This window comes from Centroberyx gerrardi, chromosome 8, assembly GCF_048128805.1.
Source record: "Centroberyx gerrardi isolate f3 chromosome 8, fCenGer3.hap1.cur.20231027, whole genome shotgun sequence".
Taxonomy (NCBI): domain Eukaryota; kingdom Metazoa; phylum Chordata; class Actinopteri; order Beryciformes; family Berycidae; genus Centroberyx; species Centroberyx gerrardi.
The window spans coordinates 3,616,554-3,642,527 of record NC_136004.1 but is presented as its reverse complement, the minus strand read 5'-3'; the positions used below and the strand labels follow the sequence as shown (position 1 = coordinate 3,642,527).

The 25,974-nt window shown below is 40.5% G+C and overlaps 3 protein-coding genes across 4 annotated transcripts in view; 1 reads left to right on the top strand and 2 right to left on the bottom strand.

Moving 5' to 3' along the window:
- Positions 1-1,173: 1,173 nt before the first annotated feature.
- Positions 1,174-24,724, bottom strand: top3b (DNA topoisomerase III beta). 2 transcript variants are annotated; one of them, XM_071909958.2, is made up of 18 exons: positions 24,443-24,724; positions 20,094-20,225; positions 18,890-18,996; positions 18,013-18,087; positions 17,112-17,308; positions 16,237-16,393; positions 16,032-16,145; positions 15,012-15,102; positions 13,962-14,116; positions 13,662-13,767; positions 12,371-12,517; positions 11,314-11,487; positions 10,487-10,615; positions 9,994-10,143; positions 8,416-8,516; positions 4,169-4,370; positions 2,398-2,585; positions 1,174-1,569 (listed from the first exon to the last, which is right to left on the bottom strand). In XM_071909958.2, exons 1-18 carry the CDS (start codon positions 24,510-24,512, stop codon positions 1,288-1,290), a joined length of 2,577 nt encoding a protein of 858 aa, XP_071766059.1. In that variant the 5' UTR covers positions 24,513-24,724; the 3' UTR covers positions 1,174-1,287. The 2 variants fall into 2 exon arrangements, with proteins under 2 accessions (XP_071766059.1, XP_078141413.1); XM_078285287.1 differs by lacking the exon at positions 24,443-24,724 and adding an exon at positions 23,194-23,294.
- The window catches only part of sdf2l1 (stromal cell-derived factor 2-like 1), a 71,244-nt gene continuing 53,338 nt past the window's right edge, over positions 8,069-25,974 (bottom strand). The window contains exon 4 of the transcript XR_013505055.1: positions 8,069-8,080. The gene's annotated coding sequence lies outside the window, so the exon portion shown is untranslated. The remainder of the gene's footprint in view (positions 8,081-25,974) is intronic.
- On the top strand, positions 21,147-23,425 carry LOC139920056 (uncharacterized). Its single transcript, XM_071909960.1, has 3 exons — positions 21,147-21,161; positions 22,247-22,422; positions 23,197-23,425. Exons 1-3 carry the CDS (start codon positions 21,147-21,149, stop codon positions 23,423-23,425), a joined length of 420 nt encoding a protein of 139 aa, XP_071766061.1.

Genomic DNA, 25,974 nt, shown 5'->3' with positions numbered 1-25,974 from the left:
TGACTTTCTCAAATTACTGGAAAACATGCTATTCTATACTTTCATTATACTTTCATGAGAGACAGACCAACCCAACTAACATACAATGCCAACAAATTAAACTAGTGAGTTTTTGACGTGCAAGTTAGTAGTAGTAAATTATCTTTCCTGTTGACGGTAACGTAACGTTACTATCACTACGTGCAGTCGTGCATGCAGTCAGTGCTACTTAGCTAAACTGTGAACATGACTTACTTTTGCCACCGAATGGATTAATTTATAAATTAATGGTCTTGTACAAGCAATTACTTTTTCGATATCTTACCTCGGGCTAGTTAAGACAGTTCCTTAGCAAACTACGCCTACGGTACTACAGACCTTCCAGCAGAGAGAAACACGCCCTTTGACCAGACACAATAGGGATTCGTACATATAACACACACACACAAACCTGCGCTGGTACAACTAATGGTAAAATGGTACACGCTTGGTGTTAGTGTTGTAAACAGGTAATGTACACTATCCACAATGTTAACAGATCTATTTTACGCCCAAAGTGGTACGTGAACAACACGCCTGTCACAACGACCATGGACTATCCCATGGCTCTGGACTATCCTATTGGACCAGTTCCCCGTATGTCGTCATCACGCACCCACCTCTAGATTTAAAGAAACATTTCACTCAAAAACACAACACACAACTTGTTTTGGCTAGTTACAACCTACAACTAGCATTTTGGCCAAGTTGGATGTTAAACTTGCACCATTTTTAGCTGTGTCCAGCAACTACTATGAGTCACTGTCAGTTGTCTGTTGGTCCCAATAATATACCGCACATGTAGAGCCACAGAATACAGATACAATACCTTGAAGTTTCTGAGGCAGCCATGCTGGTTCTTTAGCTCATTTGGTGGGGCAGTGGACTTTCATGGTTCCAGAGCTGGCTTTTGTATTTGGTGTCACAGAACCAAATAGGCCACAGCTCATCACCAATTACATGCTTGTTTAAAAGATTATGAACACATGTCATTGATATGTCTAAAACTATCTGGACATGTATTATTTTCCATAACTTTCCCTGGTAAACACAATTTTAAAATTATTTTACTTTCAATAACATATCTATGTACACACTATCTTATGATGGTGAACAGACAGACTTATAGTAAACTTTCTTTAAAAAAATTTTTATTTCTGTGTAATTAAACAGACATGTAATCATGTAAACATCCATTTACTAACACATGAAATATTATAGTACAACTTCAGACTACATGTCTTTAAAGTGAGCAAATAAGCCGAGACGCTACACAAAGTAAGCTGCCAGGGCGGCCATTTTGTCTTTAGGCTTTTTGGGGTTGCCGCGGCGTCCCCGGCCCCTGCCCCGCCCTCCTCGTCTGGCACCTCCGCCCCGGTGCATGGGGTGCCTCATGGCGGCGTGTTTGAGCTCCACCAGGTCCTGGAAGACCGGGTCGCAGAAGACACAGCCGGTGTGCTGGGTCTCGCCGGCGGGAAGAGGAGTGCGGGTCTTGTTGAAGTCGACCGCCACCAGGGAGGCGTCACAGGCATCGCAGCTCTCCTGAGCGACCTGCGGAGAGAGGAAGGGGAGATTATGAGAGTCGAAACACTGAAACATTTAGGAAAAGGGGCGCTCACTAGTGCTGAAATGATTAGTCGATTAATTGTCATTTAATAGAGTAATGATTCATCAGTTTATCAAAAAAGTAATCGTTCGATTAATCGATGATGAAAGAAATGGTTAGTTGCAACCCAAGCACTCACTTGCTGAGCCCAAATCACTGCACAATTCAACTATTCAAAAGCAGCTTTGGATATTTTGAAAGACTGTCGATAAAGTAGCAAACACCCAGAACACGCGGGTTAGGGTTAGGGTTTTTATGCTTAAAGTCTATTTTTTTGGTTTTAAACCAAATTAAATACTAGTATTTCGGTGTATTTTCTTTATTAACCAGACAATAGTTTCTTTTCCATATTCCTTTTGGTTTCAATTATGAATATACGTCACGGACTGATGAGTAAACATTCCCATTTATATTTTTGATATCCATTTTAACTTTTGATTATATTCCTGTGGTAGCTTTTGTGCTCTCATTTTTCCTATGCAGAGCTAACGATAGAAAAAGAAAAAAAAAAAGAAAAAAGCAATTCCAAGTAAAAGAAAAGATCACTTTTGTGAGTTCTAGGGAATACAACACGTGAGTTTGTCTCGTTCCATCGTTCCAAACCTTGCCTTCAAGTTCTAGTTTAAGTATTCAATGACTTAAGTGTTGATAATATATACATATACCAATATTATAGGAAATGTACAAAATAGGCATACTTACCCATAAAACAATGAAACATTTAGGAAAAGACTAAGTGGAGATCTGCTTGCAATAGAGAGCAACGTTCTTACCTGCACCCTGTGTGCATGTTCAAAGAAGTGCACCACCACATTGCATTTATTACAGGCCATCCTCCATTTTGGTCCTGAAGTGGGATCCAGCACTAAAACCCCACTGTCACACTCCACACACTGTCCGATGCCCAGGGAATTGAGAGAGTGCTGGCAGGATGGGTGGGTGCACTCATTACATCCCATACCTGGGAGAATGGCACATGACAGAAGAGAGGCAGGGAATAGGAAGACAGAAAGAACAGAACAAATGTGCATTAAAACCTAAGTCACATTTAATTTATTTTACATTTCAAAACTTTGCTTAAAAACCGCTTTACAGTTGGATGGAAAGAGAGCTAATATCCCCCACTGCCACCATCAAAACAGCCCTCCATCACAATTTCTCATCATCATCAAAGAAAGACTTGCAGTAAAGTTAATTCATATCAATGAATGTCAGTATTGCTACTTTCCATCACTGACTGATATAACACAATAGTGATCCCATCCCACCTATATCCAGCAGACATTTGCTGTTCTAAACACCTGGTGTCTGGCAGCTCTTTCCTGGAAAAATCCTCTGGTGCAAAGGAAGTGATGCGTTTCCCGTTTGCGGTTTGTTTGGAATAAATTAAGACGACTTGGGTAATTAACATGAGCAGTGATAGCCACCATGGCTGAACAGACAAAGAAAAGAGCGCCACCTACAGAAACTCAAACTGCATCAACAGAAAATCCAAGGAAAAAGATTTAACAGTACTGGGCACATTGTTTGATGCAGTGAGCGCTTAGCACCAAAGATGGAGAGAAAATAAAAAGCCGCAGCAATGGTGGCTTATGCTACATTCTATTCAAAGTTAAATGTAGGAAATTGGTAGGTCGTACCATGGATACCCGTGAGATTTTATTTGCCCAATGTAAAATCCTGTTAGCCACGCAGCAGCAGCTAATGTTATGTCAATGATATTTGGCAATGTTAGCTAGCTAGTTAGCATAGAATGGTAGCAACTCTAAGTTCACCTTTACATTTCAAATTTATATATTTAGCCATATACCACATATAACACAGATGTTTTGATAAATTTAAGGTCATGCAATGCTGAAAATAGATTATAACCATGTTAAAAGTAATACTGTGTAGCATTTACAGTGTATGCTGCCATGTTGACGTGACGTCAGATAACTGCATCTTAGAAACCTCTGGGTTGAAAAATCTTGAGTTTCCTACTTGAAGGGACATTCCATTGCATGTTTTCTAATAGGGAGTTAGTCTGAATTTGCGACTTTCCGACATCTATGGAATGCAGTATTATAACAAAATTGTCACCAGATTATAAATGACCACTTTAAGCAACTTTACTTGCTTTACTTTCTTGCTTTACACTAAAATTTGTATTTAAAAATAAAAGTAGATCCGGTCTCCCAAACAGGAACTCTCTCTCCTAAATGGTATCCCTCCGCTATGTTGTCTTCTATCAATGAAAATGCTATTTGGCGAAATTATGTTCTAAAACGTTCGTCAATTGAAAATCACAGTAGCAGAATCTGTTGTTGAATCTGTTCACCAACGTGTTAAATGTCAGTTTTCAGTCTATTTTTGTGGCCTCATTCAAATCAATGGTAAGTGAAAATCCGAACACTACAAACTCGTCTAGCTGTATCCGATCTTGGTGATTAGTTTATATTCTGGTTTTCATGGTCAAGTGCCGAATAACCCCCATGTTAAAACTAAGTGGAATATTGCTTTCAATAAAATGCTCGAAGCGTCAACTTTCAGCTCGTGCCCCACCTTTCTTCATGTCCCGGAAGGGCGGGTTGCTGAAGCAGTAGGGGCAGAGGGGGTAGCTCTTGCCCCGTGACCCCGAGCTCCACAGCACCAGCTCGAATTCGTCCAGCGGGCAGCGGAGCTCCTTGTACAGCTTGATGGCTCCGTTCTGGGGAAGGCTGTAGGTCTCGTCACAGTGGGAGCAGTGGAGCCTGCTGGGCTTGGCCTGGAGATGGAGGTTAGGATCGGTGATGTGATGAGGGACGGAAGTATCAAGCAGATTAGTATGAATATACTGACTTCGGGTAAGGTAGGGGTTAAGTTAACTGTTTTCAAGCCAAATCCTACTTATTAGGATTGGGACGATATGCTTATCTCAGGATACAATTCGATATGCGATATGGGCTTCACAATTCAATACAGCCACGATACGATGTAATAAATAAAAGTTCAATGACAACAAAGTGACTATGACTGTGCAGAATTCTGTTTATTTCTGAGACACAAATCTTTCTAGTGATAGCATTGGCTTGCTAGAATGTAAACAACAATTTCAAAATGTCATTACAAAGTGACAATAATATAATTTGGATGGAGAGCTTGTGAAACTGTGATGGTCAAGCGTCTCATTTGTGATTACTACAGCAGAATAAAATGGAGCTAATATCGCAATTCATTTTTCTGCCCCACGATAACATATTGTCACATTTTTGTATTGCGATATATTGAATTTCGATATATCGTCCCACCCCTACTGCTTAATACGATAGCACTATGTCAAAAGTGAGAAAAAGAGAACTTGTATTAACTTGGAACTAGCTCTAAAGCCCAATGGTCCTGGGTTCGTATACAACTTTTGTCCCATGTCATCCCCCTATCTCTCCCCACCCTGCCCGATCTCTCTTCCCTATAGACTAATAAATATGTAATATGTAATAAAGACAAATATGTAATAAAGACAAATATTTTTGTTTTAGAGATATATTTTTTCATATACCATAATTCATCTCACACCCCACAGGAGCATCCTGACGCCAAGGTTGAAAAGTACTGCTCTGAATAGTATTAGCTCTATACAGAACCAATAGCACCAGATAAATTCACTGGAGAATTATCTGAGCTCTGAGGACAAATTCTTGTACATTACTTTAACAATGTATAAATTCTATTCTATTCGAAAGAAATAGAATATACAAAAACACACTACTAAGTGAGTAGTTACATGTGCTGGATTCCTTATGTAAACTCTCATGACTGACGTCATGGAGGAAGTGCCTTGTAATTGAATTAATGCGAAATAGAACAAACGTACATCTGCAATGCACATGGATCAACCCACACACACACACACACAGCGCTGGGAAGTGCATCATGTTACATACCTCCCAGAGGACGTCATACGGAGGTTACCTTGTGGTTTGCCTAGCAGCATTTCCACCAGAACACACCACTTAACAGTCACACGCAAACCACTGCGCATATATTCAGATACAAATTAGATTGACGATGACCAATAGATCGGCAGCCTCATGATTCATTCATGAACTTAAAAATGCATGGAGTTCTGTGGTCAGGTGGAAGTGGGGATGAAGAGAGCTTGACGGCTTTAGCAGTTAAAAGCTCCTTTTTTTTGAGCCGGCTGCTGGGTGAAGGCCAGAGCTGGACAGCCAGACATCAGGAGGTCAGGAGAGGAACATTAATGATGCCGTGATATCTGGTTGTGCGTCAGAAGCAACGTGTACCTTTTGTAAAAGCTCTGTGCGTTTTCATTCAGTCATTCATAACCTTTATTTTAACTCAAAAATCACTGAGGGTAACCCTCATTTACAGTGACGTAGTTTACAGTTCGTGTTGAAAGGTGCAACAAGTAAGGTTTTACCTGCCCCATAGCACAAAATGACCATAATATATCTGCAGGGTGTTGATAGGGCTGTTGATCAATACTAATGACTCGACAAATACTTGGCCAGGGGGGTATACTATGAAGCCAGATTAGCGGTTTGGAGAACTAACTTTGGGCTTAACCCTGGCTTTTCGGTCTCACGACGGTGGCTCACTTTATAGCGGGGTTCATCACCATGGTAACTTAGGCTTAACATCTAATGTTCAGGCTATCAGATTCAAACTTAGAAAAGGGAAACTGTTGAATTGACAGATAGTAAGAGCAGGATTGTTCGCAGGAAATGGTGTTTAGAGACCGACAGAATCACTTTGTTTTCCATGAGGAATTATTATATCATAGATATAGGCTAATAAATGTTTGTAGCATTTGCCCACTCTGGCTGTAAAATAGGGCTATCAAATAGCTTTCATTAGTTGACCGTAATTATCAATAGTTAAAACTGAAAAGTTGAAATTTACTGTTCAAGTTTATTTATAAAGCCCATTTCATAACACAGTATCTCAATGTGCTTTTACAAAAATGATTCCCAAGACTAATTGATGCCATGCAATATATTGCACCTATATTCCATCACCGCAGCCCTGAGGAAAATGAGGCGACCGTGAATAGAAAATCTTTTCACAGCCTCAGTGTGGCAATACACAATACTGCATCAATGAAAAGTATTTCCACTGTGCCTTAATAACGGGGCAGTGATAAGCCTATTTATTTATGCATTTACTATCCAGCCATCCTCTAGCCTTGGCAGTCAACAATGTTACTTTTCATTGTTAGTGTTTTTGTATTGCTCATATGTATTTGTTATAATAGTTTGTTCTTCTTGAGAGAAGAATATAAATGTTAGTAATCCATTTCTTATACCCACTTTTATAGTCTACTTAACGTGTTGAAATTGTCACCAGCATATGTTTACATTATCCCACAATTATTCATAGTCTATGGCTGTTATTGTTTGATTACTTACGTGATTGACTATTTTTATTGCTTATTGTTATATTCAAGTTGTGTGCTTACATTCGATTTTCCTGCTGAATCATATAACTTTGCCGCTGAAATGAACAAATTTCCCCGGTTTGATCAATAGTTTGATCTTATCTCATATTAAGGAGTAACTAAACCCCACCCAAATCTGAAAAGTAGGGTACTGAACTGGCCATCTGCTATTGGCTGGTCTTTGTGCCATGTGATGTCACCCTAGAGGGTGACAAGCAAGCTGATAACCAGTTTCGTGAGACTGGTTATCCAGGACCGCCATTATTATGTTTTGTCAAGTCAGCTAACGTAAAGAAACCCTGTGTAAGTTAAGCTTCCTTCATAGTGTCTCCCCAGGTGCAGCTGAGATTTCTGGCTTTCAAAACTTGCTTTCCAGAACGTACTCTGTTGTGGAGTGCAGGCCAAATGTCAATGGGTGGAATTTCAAGGTACTCCCAACCCCTTCCTATGTCATACCACTAAAACTAAATATTAGCCAGTCCCTCCAGGAAATTTCGATTTTGCGATCGCAATAATTAACGCAAATTCAAGAAATCTCCGCAATATTTGCGAGAGCTTGCAGTTTTGCAAAATTGCCGCAACTTTTCTGCATGAAGTGGCCAAATCAACAGACCGCTTGTGATTTGGACCAATTGTCGCATTTCGTGTCGTGGTAACTTACGTCATCGCAGCGCGCATTCAGGTGGAAGATGAACAAAGCTCACCTGCCAACAAAAATGACTGCCATAGACCGTGCAAAACAAAACAAAACGAGTGCTGCAAGAATCGAGGTGAGTGCAAAATTCAAGCTCTTGGAAGAGTTAATAGCTTAAACGGAGAGTGGGAGAGAATAGGGGGAGGTTGTGTGTGTGTGTGTGTGTGTGTGTGTGTGTGTGAGTGTGAGAGAACTTTTTTTTTTTTTTCCTTTGCTTGCAATTTTTCCCAATTCCCACAATTTTACCGCAAAAAGAGCACATAAAACCCTGCAAATTGTATCGCAATTTTTTAGAAAAGCTGCTGCAAAATCAAGCATTTTTGGCCGCAATAATCTCAAAAAAACTCTGCGAAATCCTGGTGGGACTGATTAGCAAAATAAATCAGGTTAGTAGCCAATGCCGGTCAAAGAGGAATTATGCTAAGTGCCATGGTTACTGGGGTAGAGCGGCATTGGGAGATATCCAGGCCAATGATGACGACTCATTCTGTGGATAGGCTTTCAGCTATGCCAAGTTGCTTCTCAGTGCAAAAGACTACTAGAGGCCACGGGCCGGCTGCTGATGTTAAAGACGAGTGGAGAGGGGAGAGTGGAGCGGTAGACTACAGAGAAAGGAATGGTTAGGGAGTTTGTGTGCAGACCCAGCTGACTGTATGGAGTCACAATGGCTCTGCTACTGACCTGGATGTACTTCATGAAGCGGTGGCACTTGCCGCAGCGGGACAAGGGCTTGCCAGTGGCAGCGATGGGGGAAAAGGATACCTCCATCAGCTCATCCATGCCTACAAAAAACACAACCGAATGTACAACTGTGCTATCAAATCCTTCATAACAATAAATTCTTGGCTATATCAATTCACTCCAATCACAAAACGCTGCTACTGAATTACTAAAAATCCCTGTTATTGAATTGACCCATACCTTCAATTTTAGCAAATCTCCTCCTCTACATTTTAGTTCTAGTAGTCCATTTGATACTTCTTTAGCGTGGCTCATGCACAACCTTGTTTACTTCACTGGCTGCTGGTTTTCTGCTGCGTTCAGGTCATATCGGAAGAAGAGGAAGAATGGGATTTCATTGCTTCAGCTCAAAAGCGTTCTTTACGTGTTTTACTCGTTGGAACGCCCACAATCCAAAATCATTTGTGACTTTGAAATCAACCATAAACAAACTACAGCAGATATTTCACACTTTTCTTAGGTATGGTTGATTTTATTAGTGTGAATATAACTGATAATTTTTTTTAATTTTTAATACCTACTGCCGACTTGGTGGATTCCGTGCTATGTTTACCGCTTGTGTTGAAACCCAAAGTGAACTGTCTTTCCCAGTCAGCAGATCATATTTACAGAAAATCCAATATGGCATGAACGCAGCATCAGAGTACTTGAACGATCTACTTGCCAATAGCCCACGCTAGTTAAAATAACATATCTAAGTTTCATGCAATGGATAACCAGAAATTGGATGTAGGCAGGTTCATTGCAGTGTGGGTGTTATTGTGTTGAAAGGACGCATTTTAATCGCTTTCTGGGTTCAAATGTCGGAGATTGGAGAGCAGCGCTCCCGGTGAACTGAAGGTAGGTAAAGCTCTACAGTGAAGTACGTGATGAAATTTTAAACACAGTCAATTGTCATGATGGCAAAAACTAGGAAAATAAGGAGCAGGTTGAAAATAAATTGAATTATCCTTTAAGGGAATCATGAAAAGGGAGAATGCTGCACACTAATTCCAATGCTCCCACATATTTATTCAACTATTTCACAATGTTTCAACCTTAGGTCTTCAAGAACTAGGGGTGGAACCGGTGTCTTCAAGGCCTAGTGTTGAAACATTGTCTTCAAGACCTTGGGTCGAAATGTTGTCTTGGAGACCTAGTGTTGAAACATTGTCTTGAAGATCTAGGGGTCAAAACATTGCCTTGAAGATCTAGGGGTCAAAACATTGCCTTGAAGACCTAGGGGTCAAAACATTGTCTTGAAGATCTAGGGGTCAAAACATTGCCTTGAAGATCTAGGGGTCAAAACATTGCCTTGAAGACCTAGGGGTCAAAACATTGTCTTGAAGACCTAGGGTCGAAACGTTGTCTTGAAGACCTAGGGTTGAAACGTTGTAAAATGGGTGAACAAATATTTGGGAGCACCTGCTAAAAATCTTCACTCGGATGTGCGCATGTCTCTCCTTTTGTAGACAAACCCTTGACCAATGGGCTCCGCTAGCTCATGTCATAGCCCTCGTTCAGCTGCAGCGGACTTACTGCCGATGGAGTCCACAAAGTAGTGGAACTTCCTCTTGAAGATGTCCAGTGTGTGCTGCAGAACCTGCTGGAAGTTGGCCTTGCCCTGGGCGATAAGGTTTAGCTGCTTCTCCACAGCGCTGCGTATGGTGGGCAGCACGAGCTCCGCATCTGCAAAACACATCCACACATCATCATTGGTTAAGTTAAGTTAGACAACTCTCAATTGCAGCCATAATGCAGTATATAACCACATTAAACATCTATGGAAATTTTAATTCCTACTAATTCTAATAATGCAGCCTATATATTTCATTGAGCTAGACCGTTTTGACCAGTCCCATGTCCCAAACGGTCGACTAGAAGGGACCTCCTACTTCATGTCAACCAAAAAGCTTGTAGGTCAAGTAGTTTACAAGAGTGTGCACTGATGATTCATTGTGCAAACCTGTAGACCTAGTAGGATGCACTGGTACAAATCACAGGAAAACATAAATCTGAATGAGGCAATGACCTGTCTTGTAGTAGCCATGTACCAGGACAATGCCCAGGTTTGTGGGCTTCAGCTTGCGTCCATTCTCTACCGTCACATAGTTCCTCTGGCAGATGTTGTTTATGTGGACCGGGATGCTTGCATCAGTACCTGGAGCAGGGAGGCAAGAGGGCAATATAAGAGCTGTTAGCTATGGTGCACGTATTCCCCCACAAAACGCATAGACAAGAAGAAACTTGTCTATGCTGCATGTTGCTGCATTTAGAATTCATTTGTATTTACTTGCATCTTGAGTACAAATGCAACCCAAGCAAAATCTTGAAAGAAATTTTGACGACACACCAAGTGGCATGGTCTGATGTGATGGCTTCCTCGTTGAATATATATAAAACAGACAGATGCGAAAAATACAGACTCAAAAGTTTGATTCCAATAAGAGAATTCACATTTAAGAATATGAGTGTGGGTGGGTGGGGTGGGGGAATATGCAAATCATAATACACAAGGCCACAATGTTGTATCACACAATGGTATTTATCAAGGTTGTTTGGGCTACATATCTCTCTTATTTTGAAATGTGCTCTTTTGGTGCTACAGGCAGCACTGGGATGAAGAGACTGGTGCTTGTGCAGTAGGGTGAACAGTGGATTTGGACATGGAGTTTCCCATTTCTGAGACATTCAAAGTTGATTTTAACATCAAAATCAAACTTTTTAGTGTCTACTTTTCACATATGTGTGTTTTGGAGGAAGCCACCACATTAGAACTCATCTTTGACCAGCCACTTCTTGCAGCAAGGATTTCTCTCCAAGACTTTGCCTGAACTCTTATGTCCTATCCACGCTTACCAATGCCATGTTTCTCCATGAGGGTGATGAGCTCGGCCTCGGTCAGGTAGTCCGGGGGGCTGGTCTGCTTCTCCACCAGCTTGATCTCGTCTACCGTGAAAGCGTCTCCACGCTCACAAACTGGCATGGCCTCCTCCAGAGGGATGCCCTGCCACGGCATCACCTCTGTGAAACCTGGGGACGGATTACACAGTTAGCCAGGTCACTACAATGATCAAATATCATGAAACAAGTTCCATAACCTAATATTCAAGTTTAGTTTTACAGGTTCTTATTTAAAACATTCTTTTCACCGTAAACTTTAGTGGCTATGAAAGTATTCAACTCCCTTGACTTTTTGCACATTTTCTGTCCAACTACAAAAACTGCACTTCATCTTCTCTAATTTAACTATGGAAATCAATAGAGAAATTAGGCAGAAAAAAACAACAGAGAAATGCACACACTGTACTTTACACTGATTGATTTACATTGGAACTGGAATCAAATGCCATTAGATATTCCACACACAGATACAGATATTCCTCACTGTGGTCCAAATTTCTAAAATAGAAATCACCCTACAAATCACCCTACAGTCACCTTGTACCCTACAATCCCATTAATATGTATTGAAGGTACCTGATACCTTTACAGCTACTGTATGCAATACTTCACTGTAGAATATTCCCAGCTCCACCGCCCATGGACACAACAGCAGATTTGACAAGTAATTTTTTTAGCTGTTCTTCAAGTTGAGGAAACCTTTAGTATCTTATAGGAAGAAATTTGATGCCGCAAGAGCAGAACACAAATAAAAGGCACACATGCATAATACCACTGTCTGTAAACAATGCGTAACATATGGGGTGCAAACTTCAGGAAGCAACAGCTGATCCTTACGTAATGTAAGGATTTCTGGGTATTGGAGTAACATTTTTCAGTTACCTCTCACTGCCATTTAGAGCCACATACAGTACACGCAAAGTTGCCTAGTGCAGCTTTAAGAAGCAAACCTCCAGTCCAGAGGAACAGTTCTACTAAGAGGCCAGCTGAGGGTCTGGCCAGCAGGTCTTACCTGGTGATATAAGGGTTTTGCCACTGCACGAGAAGGCCTCAAGGCCGATGCTGAATTCAATGGTGGTCTGCAGGTACTTGCAGTCCTCACTGACAGTGGCGATGAAATGTCGTGTGATGTACTCGTACAGCTGCCAGCCGTCACTTCCTGCGGAACAGACAAGACCAGGAAGCTCCGGGGTTAAGGGCTGAATATGGAGTTACGATATCATAATTATAATTATAATTACGATACCAATACCAATACCAGTACCCTTAAAGTGATACCGATACCAATAGAGTACTTCATTCGATACCTTTTTTTTTTTACGTTTTGGTGGCATCTCGGCACGCTGAACTGCCAACTCCGTCACACACACCGCGCTCGACTTCACCACCACAGACTGTATGGGTTGTAGCTGCTGCGGTAGTGGGCCAATCACACGTCGCATTAAATCGAAGAACGCTTGCGGTGATTGGCTGCGAGCAAAACCATACAAATAGTCATTTTTTTCTAGATCTGTGTACAAAAAGTATCGAATGCAGGTATCGTTTGACTGGAGAAGTTTCAATACTACTTGGTACTGGGTTATTTCGGTCGATACCTTAAAGGTATCGAGTACCGATACCCAGCCCTAGCTATGATTGATTGTTGATTAATTAGATCTAGGTAGGCTCATTCTCTGTAAAGTCCTTTGAGACAGGCTTTGTGATGAAGACCATGATTTTTTATTGCATTACAACCTGGTCTCAGGCAGGTGTGACTACACTTAAGCCAGTGTACCCTCTATACAAACAAATCCTGAAAGTGTTAGATTAAAAAAAAATCCTAGGGATTACCATCACTGAAACATTCTGAGGAAATATAATTTTTTAAACTTTAATAATTTTTTTTATTTTATTCAGATACATGTCTGATGTATAAAATTATCAATGATCTTGCCCCTCCTCCCTTAAAAGGATGCCTGACCATCCCTAACAGAAATACTAACTAGAGGGGGGGACTAGAGCTTCAGTGAGGCGTGACTGGGTACCACAGTTCAGAAAATCAGCCTTAGGTCAATCAGCTTTTTCTGTTAAAGTAGTTGAAAATGGAATTCCATACCTTCCAATATCAGAGAGTCTGAAAGCCTTGCAGCTTTTAAATGAAGCCTAAAGCTCAGGCTCTTGAGTTTAGATAATATAATTAAAGACATTTTGACTGTTGGACGACAGCTAATGTCTTCATTAATAGGTATTTATGACTTTGTGACTTTGAACCATTGTCAGATGATCATTGTCAGATTTATAGCATAAATAGAGGTATGACCCACCCAGCTCTCCCTCTGAGGCAGCACGCATGGGGGTGATGGGAGGATGGTCTCCAGCATCCGCTCCTTTCCTGGGCCGATTCAGTCCGGCCGCCAGCAGAGCCTTCACCTGTTGGAGAGGTAAAACGTCTCTTCAGGAACTTAAAGTGTGTGTGTATCCAGATTCAAGCATCATTTGTCAGCCTGTGTGCCCGTGAGCATAAATACAAATCAAGGCCCGTGAGTGCGCTACATTTCCATGCCATGCTGGGCTGGAAGCTATCAGTTCATGAATCCTTTATTGTATCCCGTGGTGGCCCTCACCTCCTGTGCCCAGAAGGGGTTGTTGGTCTGCTGCTTCAGGGTTCCCTTGAGGTCAAAGTTCTCAGGGTAGTGGGTGGTCTCGGTACGTGGGTAGCTGATGTAGCCCTGCGTGTACAGGCGCTCTGCAATCTGCATGGTATGCTGGGGACCCATGCCTGTGACATCAAAAACATCGGTCATGTCTTTCTAGCTATGGAAAAGAAAAAAAATGGCTGTGCTGTTAGCTCAAGCAACTAAGCAAGGCGCAGAAGAACGCTGATTCCCCTCACTAACTGGAACTGCAACTGGACGCTCCATTAATTTCAACTGGACAGGATGTCCCACAGTCTGATATTCCTCATGTGTTATGACATTTATGCCTCAGTCACGAACACAGATTTTTCATTTGTGAGTAAGTGAATGTGGATTTGGAGAATTATTTAAAATGTTGATCCATACACTAAATTATTGTTGACTTTTGTCTGCATTTTCTGTAGCTTGCTGAAGCCAAGAGAGTCTATACATGAATACTGCTAAGCTACTCCCTCTACTTGATGAGATAGAAAGACGGAGAACAAATCAGGCGAGTTGGAGCATATGTGTATCTCCAGAGGTCAACTTCACCACTCCACTATCTCTGGGCACCAAAACAACATTTGCAATTAATTATTATTTCAATTATGCTGTAAGGTTCAGCTTGTGAGAACATTTAGCGCAAATAGAGAAAACAATAATAAAACAAATAGATGAACAAATAGAACAAGGGGAAAACAAACAAACAAACAAACAAACAAACAAACAAACAACTGTTGTGGCCGTAATAGAGTTATTGTTGCAGCCCTGGTGATAACCAAGACATGTGATGCTGAACATCAGCAACAGCATTTTTCCAGCATTCCAGCACTCTAGTCTATTCCATGCATACACCCACATCTATTCATGGGATCACTGAGGGTCAAACCTACCATACACTCAAATACACTCACTCTCATAAAATAAGTTACCCAAGGAAATGATTTAAACTGATAGATGTCATGCTGCATATGTTAAGGTTAATTGCTGCAGACGTACCTAGGGCAGAGCTGGCCACTCGCAACATCTCCACTGTGTTCAAGGCCTGTGGCCTCTGCTTGGCCTTCTCCTTCTTACTCACCGACTCCACCTGTAGTTAACGGCAGCATTACACAGCTGATGTCAGAAGTCAGTGGGGTGAGCTCCAAATCAGTTTTGGCTCATGGGTGATTGGACAAAGACGTTGGGGATCGGCAAAGGACTGAATCTGATTTTTTTGCCAATTTAAATCATCTTGATAATTATCTTGATTAAAGGGTTTGTCTTGACTGCGAGGACTTAACAGTATAATTTAAGATGTAAAAACACCCCTTTCTTGCGCATTTAAAAGCTATGTTTAATTTTAAGTCATCGCGACCGATCGGCATTATGCGATGACAATTGTTGACAGAGGATGTACACCATCATCCAACTTTACTTGGTCTTCCTCCTAACACTGCTTGAGTTTGATCCCCAGTGACGCACTCTTCCCAAAATGTATGCATACACAGTACTTTGACGCTTTATGTAAAATTAATCATCATAAGAAAAAAGTAGATAAGGTTGAGCTATCTGGAGGAGGATAAACTCAGTAAATTACATTAAATCTTGAATCCACTCATGTGTCATATTGAATCTGCAGTGTCCAACTCGTTTTCACTTGGTGACATTCACTGAGCAGTCAATTGTTCTACTGTATATTATAGTGTATTAATATGCCTTGGATATAAAAAGCGTATGCTTGATATCATTTTTTAAAATCCGGTAGTGTTTTTCTTTTTTTTATTGTACTCTTTCAATGATAAGTCTATGACATTCTTCAATTGCTGAACTTGACTCTCTATGCATGTTATTGCTTCAATAGCTAAAAATAAAAAATAAAAATAAACAGGAGAGGGAAAAAAGTAGATACAGCAATGTCATTCTACCATATTTAACGTTTACATGTTTTGTTCCAATGACTTAACTCTGAGTATACTGACAACAAAGTCCACAGCGAACCAGGAAGAAAAAACATTCTAGTGTTAATTTTGCTCTTACCAGGGCCTCCCTGGAGGTCTTGGCCAGGTTGACAAACATCTGACCCACCTCCCTGTCAAAGACCCTCACCCTGTTCCAGTCCAGTGTCAGAGGGCTGTCCTTTCCTTTGAACACCTGGTAGAAACACAGAACATATATCACTATACCCCCCAGTGGGTGAGAATATTTGTATTATGACAGAGGGCTCTTACACTAGGGATCTTACCTTTGCCTGGATGATCCAGTACGTCTCTGGTTTGAAGGACTGGATCTTGTCGTGGCGCTCCACGCAGAAGCCTAGCGTTGGGGTCTGGCAGGGTCCAAATGAGATCAGGGAGGAGTCCAGGTTGCCGTATTTACCCTGGAAATACTTGGTCTGGAACCTGAAATATATTTGACAAACAAAAGGAAGGCAAAGGTCAACTTCATCATTGCCTTGGATCAATTGTCATGAAACTTGTGAAGTGGGAAATGGGAAATAGAGGGCGGTCTAAGCGTTATCAAAGTCAGTCACGAAAACGAAAGTGAAACTTAAAATTCTACAATTTGCTCCAAACTCGCATGTGTTAGGAACGGCGTGTGTAAACAGTAACACTTTTTAAATCAGAGATGTGTCAAACTGCTCAACACTCAGATAGAGAATTAACATGAGTGCAGAGCAAAGACTGGCATACTGCCTGTTTACCACTGGATTCTACCAGACACTGCTGTCACTGTAGGTAAGCACAAGTCATTAATCCGATTGAAATTAACCCCCTCATTACTTTCTCCCGCTGATTGAGACATACTATTCACATAGCACATATTAGGTTTAGAATTGGTTATAACTGATATCGCTTATTGCAGATTGAAAACCCCAGGTTTTCATTCCAACCTAACACTAGAACAGCTCATTCATTAGCAAACTAAAAGTTTCACACCAGGGAGTGGCCTTCATGGGCCATCGTTGAAAACCACTGAGCTAGGGCAGCGTGCCATGGCATGCTGCAAAGAGCCACAACCGTTAAATATGTAGCCAGAATTTTAATTCAATTAAAATTCAATAAACTGCATGAACACTGCTAATGGGAACCACCCTGACAATAAAACATCCCTCTCTACCGGGTGAAGGCACAACCGATGCGTAGGTCCAGCTCCTGGCGTGCGTCCACTGACAGGGCTTCGTTGCGGTTGGGCTCTCCCAGGCGGTTCATGGCGTTCCAGATATCGGTGTCGGTGATGGAGCTGAATTTCGCCCGGTAGATGGTCCGCTCCCTGCCGTACGGCTTGTTCATCACTGGCTGGATGGCATCCAAAACCTGGGAAGCAAGAGAAATGGCGAATGAGCACTCAAAAGATAAAAACATCAGTGACTACGTTTACATGCAAGGTATACCCTGTTATTGTCCATCCGTACTCTGGTTAAGGTCTTAGTCAGGTTAAGCTGTTTACCTGAAACTTTGATACCCTGTGATTGAGTCTCCCTGTAGCCATGAATAAACCAGTTAATGGAATATTTCCCCTCCTTTGACTGAGCAGCAGGTTACTTCTAATACAGGTGAAAGAAATGATGATCCCAACAGAAATTTGCGGGATCTTCTTGACGCTGCTGACAATTAAATTTTTCTACGTTTACATATAAATGTACCCATAATTCGTCTGTCAAGTGAGTTTGACAGACAGTGAAAACCAAAAGTGAAAGCAGTAAGATATTTCCATGCCACAGTAACCTGTCTAATATGGGAATAAGCCAGGCATCTCGTTTCTTGTAATCAGAGTATGATATTACCCAGGTTTTTCTAACCGGTTGTGTCGTTTACATGCACTGACCCAACACCAGGTTACCTGAGGTTAAGAACTGAATTCCCCATGCATGTAAACACAGCCACTATACATTGCTAGCTCACATTGTTAAACCAAAGATTTGCAGCAGAGCAAAGACAAAGCTGCTTAGCTACATTCGCTATGATGATGAACAGCTTTGGGTTTCAAGATAAAGAGGAACAAAATCAATGTGGATTACCTCAAAACAGATGTTCTCGCCTTCTTTATCACAGTCCAACCATAAAACCACATAGTCACAGGCTTTGGCTTCAACCTGACATGAGATTAGACCAGAAAATTTGGAAAAAGTGTGAAAGATACAATTCAAGTGATATTCCAAAGATGCAATTCTAGGGATGATATAAAGGTTACCTAATGTTGATTATTGTTAGCCATCATTAGGTTGACAGGTTATCGACCAATATGGATAGCCATTTTTAAAAGATGCAGTACAATTTTTACTGTCCCATGGCACAAAATGACCATAATATATCTGCAGGGTTTGATAGGGTTGTTGATCAATAATGACTCAACAATTACTTGTCCAGTTGCTGGGCTACTCTGTTTTGGACCAAAAAGACCTTCAGCACACTTAAATCTAAGCAATTTACATTTATTAGGCCAAGCTTTGGCATAAGTGGCACAGAAAGAAGAGGGAAATATAAAATAGCCATATATTCCAATCATGTAATTAGCCATATGCACAATACATGTGAATACCTGGTCATGTGACATAACACCACCTGGGTATTGCAGTTCTTTGATGAAAATTAGCAGTTAAAACTACACAATATACCAAATGTGAATGGGAGGTTATTACAGTAACAGTTGTAATATGTACACATAGAACGAAGGACTCAATTAGTGTTTGTTAAAGTGCCTGCCTTGTCATCTCCAAGTCAAAACGTCAGTGTGGAGCACAGCACAATTGGGTGACAGCTCTTGCAAACAGCGTAAAGAACTATTTTTTTCCACCATCAAATCTCTGAATGTTTATAAAGGCTGCAATCAGCTCCAATTCACTGGCCAAACTGATAAAATCGGTCAACCTGTAATCATTGGGATGCCAACACTACCTGGAGGAACTTGACCATGTTGAGTTTGGGGTTGGCCTCCTTCTTCTCTGTGGGAGCTTTGCTGAAGAGCTCAGCAGGGTCCACCTTGTCCCAGTTGTTGTATTTCCCTTGAAACAGAAGACCAAGCTAATGAACATACAAGTCTTCTTTTCTCTCTATTCTTAAGGAAAGTTAAACCACAAAAGTACATGACAAGTAACTGCTAGTTGTGCTGGATAACAATGATTAGCTTGTATTAGCCCCTGGTCAGATAGAAGACTCCTTTCTCCTGCTCAAACACAAGCTTGGCTGTGAGTGTTGCTGGAAACAGAGCAAGAGCTCAAAGGCATGAGGAGCGTTAAATCATTCTTGTTGCTATGCAACACAGTTTGACAACAATTTGCAAATTATCTAATCAGTCTTAGCTAGCTTACGTGAAGTAAAGGTGATATCGTTGGCTATGAGAGGGCTTCAAGCTTTTATAGACTGGTAATAATATGGAAAAGAGTTGCAGTAACCCTAATTACAATGTAATTAGGGTTAATGCAGAAAACTGCAGTTTGAATATCTATCAATGTAGTCCTGAGTTTCTTAAATTTAATTTAGGTTGTAATGTGGAAAATATACAAATTAAATTCTTTTAACATTACATTTAATTTCAACATAAATTGTTGATAATGAAAACTTTTGAACATTTGTAACAACAAAAAACATACAAAAACAATTGGAAAAAATTAAAAATTAAAAATTCTATCCAGTCAGACTTTAGTGGTTCTGAGGCAAATTTGTAGAGTGAAGATAAGCTGGATATGTGAACGGTGAAGGAGTTATGGTCTTTTATGCTGGAACTCTAAAGAACTGATCACCACTGACTTGTTTTGGAGAAGGCTGCTACAGAGTTGTGCTGGCAACCTCTCTGTGTGTTATGTGGACAAAGAAACTTCACCTGTGTTTCAACTGGCATGAATGAGGTTGAGCAGATAATGACAAAATTTAAATTTCTGGGTGAACTATTCATTTAAGTGTACATTTTTTTTGGGTGCCACACTCTCTCCATTAAAAGCAATATCTACCTAGAGAGTAGAAAAAAACATGTTTCGGCCAAGAAGGCCTTCATCAGATGTTGAACTTGGCAACCTCCTGCATGTCGAGTGCATTTGTGGGCAATGCCATCGACCAATGGTAGGAACCGGGGGAAACCGGATGTAATATGGGTGAGACTCACCGATGAAATCCAGGCTCATCACATGTCCACACACAGAAGTCATCTTAAAGCGCACAGTTTGGCCCTGGAAGGTGCCAGTGTAGTCGTGCACTGAGCATGCTCCGTTGAGCCCCTTGCGACTTGTACAATTTCCTGAAGGTCAAGGAGAACAGATGAGGACGCACAGTCGGCCAATGCAATCATTTAAAGGTAAGGTTCAACATTTTATAGGCCTATTCCTATTGATCATTCATTGATTAATTTGTTTGGGATGATATAAACGCAACCAAATTCAAAGCATGTTCAGTTGAACGTATGATGGGAAGTATTGGGGAAAGTATGGATTATAGCATTATTACGGTGTGCAAAGTAACAGTAGTAAGACTTACTGAGACAAAGAGAAGTTAGTGCAGAATATATTATAGTTTATATAGTGAGTATAGCTTTAAGTCTAAATTGAAATGATTCCGTTCTCTTGCTTATTCCACAACTGACCTTGAGCAAAAGCTTTCCAGAGACCATTTGGCTCTCAAGTGACCATTTTTAAAGATGAAAATGACAAAATGTCATAGCCGACTGCACTAGAAACTGTCAAAAAGGTCAGCACTCAGTCAAAAGTTTACATACAATGACTCCAAAAACTAGGCCTAAACTTGGTAGGCATGAGTCAGAAATAGAGTTGGACAGGAAACGCAAGGCCTCCAGTGCGACTCTCTCTCCTGCCTTGGTTACCTGGGCTGAATGCTACGTGGTGACGTCCTCTCTTAATGAAATGGCTCTCTCAAGGCTGAATGCTAATGGCGGGTACATGGGTAGAGACCATTGTGATGGGAACCGAAGTGACCGATAACCCAGCTCCCCCACCTCCGACCGCCGACGCCACTCTGACGTGGACGCCCCAATCGCCCATGCCCTCCCCTCACTCTCTCACATCCCCCCCCGCCCGCCCCGGGAGTATAAATAGAGCCAGGTACAGGTCGGGGACACAGATCAACTCTCGAGCCCCAAAAACACGAATCCTCCAAGACAGAAGCTACAGCGCTCCGATCCCCATCCATAACTCAGAACCCGGACATGGAACAGATCCAGGTAATGCACCAGCCTCCATAATGATGACGATGATAGCTGAAGTGTTGTGATTGACGGATGCCATGTGGGTTACATTAGGCTTGTTTCCAGAGTAGGTTGCATTGGGTTGATTCTGTGTTTAGTTTTGGTTTAGTAGTGTCATCCACCTCTGATATGATGGAGGTTCCTCCCAGACCACAGCTACAGAAACTGGTCTGGAAAACCTCACATGACATTTGATTTTCTTTGCATATTTTATTTAATCATTTAATTCTTCAATAATGTTTTCAGTAAAACATTTAGTTTTAAGCAGTAATGTATCCCAGAGTTTCCCTACCATTGAATAGGCGGAGTGGGTCAATCTGCCTTAAAGAGCTACTAACCCTAAAAAATGTCATTAGTCTGGGTTTCAGTGGAGAGTTTTAGTGTCACAAGATGGTCTAAATGCTGTTTCAGAGGCTTTTCCACCCTGACAAGTAGAGCTGCAACGATTAATCAATTAGTTGTCAACTATTAAATTAATCGCCAACTATTTTGATAATCGATTAATCGGTTTGAGTACTTTTTTAAGAAAAATAAGTCAAAATTCTCTGATTCCAGCTTCTTAAATGTGAATTTTTTCTGGTTTCTTTACTCCTCTGTGACAGTAAACTGAATATCTTTGGGTTGTGGACAAAACAAGACATTTGAGGACGTCATCTTGGGCTTTGGGAAACACTGATCGACATTTTTCACCATTTTCTGACATTTTATAGACCAAACAAATTATCGATTAATCGAGAAAATAATCGACAGATTAATCGACAATGAAAATAATCGTTAGTTGCAGCCCTACTGACAAGAATACAATTCTGGGGGAAACACTGGATACTTGTAATGTTTTGGCATGAAAACGGTCAAATTTACAGATTTTGAATATCGGCACAAAATCTAAAAAATATCAGCAGCGTCAAACGCATCAGTATCAGCCTTCAGAAATCCATATCGGTCGAACCCTACAACACAGTGGCTGGAGACAGCAGCTTTGTCGTGTAGTGCTCAGGACAGGACTGTAATAACATCTTGACACTGAGATCTTCAACTGGTGCTGTTTTCCCCCTCCTCAGCTGCTGCGTGTGTTTCTGCTGTGCCTGCTGGCCCTCCACCAGTGCCTGGCCATACCGCTGGGCAGCCAGTGTGTGGATGAGTCCTTCTGCACCACCAGCCTGCAGGACTACTACAGCCAGCTGGTCAACCTGCCCCACCGCATCAACGAGCGCAGTATCGCCTCCTGGAGCTACGTGTGAGTAGCACTGTGCCTTTATATCACTCTTCAACTGGCTACACGTCACTCCGCCATAGCTTTTCTCCTCAGGTGTTTGGGCCAAAAGAGTTGTGAAAGCAAAAGGTGAGTTTAAGATGAGATGAGATGAAACTTTGATGGTCGCCATTGGGAAATCGAGTCATTTGCAGCAGCAATTAGTAATAGGAGAGAAAGAATATGAATAAAGATAGAGCAAATGGGGGTATGTAAATGTACTCAACTCAACCACCAATTTCAACACTATATGTAAAGTAGAAATGTATGGATGAAAGCATGAAAACAGCCTTGAGAGGGTGTGCAGTAGTAGCAGTAGGACTTTGAGACAAAAGAATGTGAAATATGTGCAGCATGCAATAAGTGCAAATTATAAAAATATCAATATATACAAAATGACAGGAATATGTAGATAAAACAAAAAACAGCATATACAAATGACATGCAAAAATGTGGTCATTCACTTTAGAACTGGTCTACAGGGGAATTGGGGAGGGGTATAATTTCTACTTTAAATTTTTATATACGACTTTTTATAATTCTGTGTTGTTTCATGTTTAATGTAACCTACAGGAGCAACCTAGTCGAATTCCTTGTATGTGCGAACTTATTTACCCGTTAAAACTGAAGCTGATATGCACATGCGGTTGTTTACAACCTCTTACATTTAGTTTGTTGCCAACAAAGTGGCAAAACAGTAACTGAAACACTGAATTCAAACATGTTTCTGACCCGTCCTTGCTCCTCATCTCTTACCAGGGATAACATCGACTTGGACCGAGTGCCTCAGATCATCCATGAGGCCAGCTGCCACACCAGCCACTCCTGCAGGGGGGTGGACAGTGCTTCCAGCCTAGAGACCATCCCCATCTCCCTGAGAATGCCCGTCCTCAAGAAAAACCCCAGCTGCTTCCCCAAGGCCAGCTACTCTCTGGAGTTTGAGTCCATCAACATAGCATGTATATGTGCCACCTCCAGACACAGCTGATTGGGACTGCTTGAATGTCAACTTAGGATCTAGTTCACCGGATTGAGAATGTATGTTTGTTCAGAAGGAGCATTAGGGAAAGATGTGGTTTCTGAATGCATTGTTTGAATAATTCATCTGTCATTTTCCAGAAGACATTGAAAATGTCACCATAAATGCCTGTTAACAGCTTGTCATAGTAATTAAAGACATTTTACATTAAATGGTATCGTTATTGTGTCCATATAAAAGCTGTTAAGAGCCTGGTTGGCATAAATTCACTTTCAACTTTGCTGTTTATTTGTTGATTATAGTATAGCCCCGATATGGCCCGTTCTCTTGTATGGAGAGTCATGCGCCAAACTTCAATAAAATATTTAGCAATTATCGGTGCCTTGCTTATCGGCAAAAATGCATACATCGTAGAACATGACGCCCTTTTTCTAGATCCTTGGGGTAAACTTTTCGATTCGGCATACATCCGATATACGAAGCAGCATTTTATTGCAATAAAATCACAACTTTTATTACTGGTTCGCCTGTCACTCCAACATACCGTGTTGGGAGGTAACAGCTAGCGAAATGTCAACCAAGTCTAAAAGTTTAAATTTTATTTAAATTAAGTACTATTTGATGGACTATATGTTTGCCGAATTTATCAGCGCTCCCCAACGATTGGTAAAGGTATTAAATTATCTTCGACAATGTGTTTACTTATGCCGATAAGCAAGATCTCATTTAATTGCCAGATTTTTTAACGGAATTTGGCGTGACTTCTTACCATATAAGACAGAAAGGAACGCGTCGGGGCTATGCCAGTGCAACCCTCTTGTGTCAAAACAATTTGAAGAAATCCCATTGAACTAGCCCAAATAAGACTAGTTAGTTTTATTCAATGCGGTCTTTTCACATAACGAAGTGATACTTGACGGAGGATGTTAGTATTAGCTGGGGTCTGCTAGTTCGTGCTAACTTCATAGACTAACTAGCTATCCTACTTCGTGACATAACAAATTATTGCAATGAATTCGTACCCACCTTTGGAGAGGATTTTGGCAATTGACTGAGCCAAGGAAGGCTTTTCTGCCACCATCAGGACCGTCCTCATTTTGAATGAAGTAACGTTAGTGACAGCTGTGCTATCAAACTCCAGTTAGCTTGCTAGCTTTAGCCTCTAGCTAGCTTGTTTCCAAACAGTTTGTACTGTCTCACTATCTCAGAACAGAAACGAGTGCTAGCAATAATGAACCATCTTTGAATAGAAATAATAAAATGCACCTGCAATATACAGAGGAGCATCTAAGCTAATTGCTTGCTAACATGAACTGCAAGAGCGGCCATGACAGTTTAAAAGATTCACTTCCGGTGTCACAGGATGTTTTATCTCTGTGGCTCCAGCACTGCACTGTATTTTCTTTGTTTTATCAAAATGTGCTATATATAAATATCCTCAATCATTATAAAGATGACGGTAAGCAGTTTTATCCTTTTAAACGTATTATTCTTGAGCCAAATTTAATATTCGCAAGTGTACATTTTCTAATAAAACCCCTCTTTTTCAGTCTTTGGAGCAGTAAATTACATGTACTGAATTGTCTACTAACAAGAAAACTGTCAAAACTGCTGATTCCTGTAGTACATATAAGATCTTAATAGATATAATTGTTTCTTTCCTTCACATTTTGATGTTCTGATGTTTCTCTTTGTATGCATTCTGCATGTCTATAATTATGACTGTGAACTGAATAGAAAACTGACTGTAGGAGTAATACTTTGCCTACAAAGCGTTTTTATCTTGATTTTTTTTTTTATTCTGAAATTTTCATTATTATGATACAGTCCCTTCAGAAAGTATTCAACCCCCTTGACGTTTTCAACAACCCTAACCTTAACCCTGAAAAAAACCCCAACATAGCCATCCCATCCTCATAGGCTACAACCTTTCACCCCCCCACCACATGCTCAAACCATCACTGATACCTCTCATAGCTTGAAATTAATATTACCACCCAAACCTAATTAACCCCTATAACATGTTTATGTCGTGTTTTAAAAATGTATTTATCTATTTATTAATTCATTAATTTATTGATTTATTCATTTATTTAGCCCAATCCCCGTATCCATATTGCACACTCCTTGTTAGTGGTGTCCTGTTAATATATGTGTGTGGCTGTATAATAATATTAGTAATAATAATAACAGTAATAATCATAATAATCATAATTGTGTCTGATCTACACACAGTATCCCATACTGTCAATGCTGATTTTTATTAGAATTTTTTTACAAATGAATAAAAAAATAATCATATTATTATTGTTAATATTATTATTATTATTATTATTGTAAACAAGGTTCCATATAATAATACTTTAAAAAACTATATATAGCCTATAAATATAATATGCTTACAATAATAATAATAATAATAATAATAATAATAATAATAATAATAATGTTGTTTACTATACTAATTTATAATAACAATAATCATTATTTATTATATACATGTCCATATGGAGCGGGGCTAGTTGTCACATGTGTAAGTTGTCTCAATGGTTTTATTT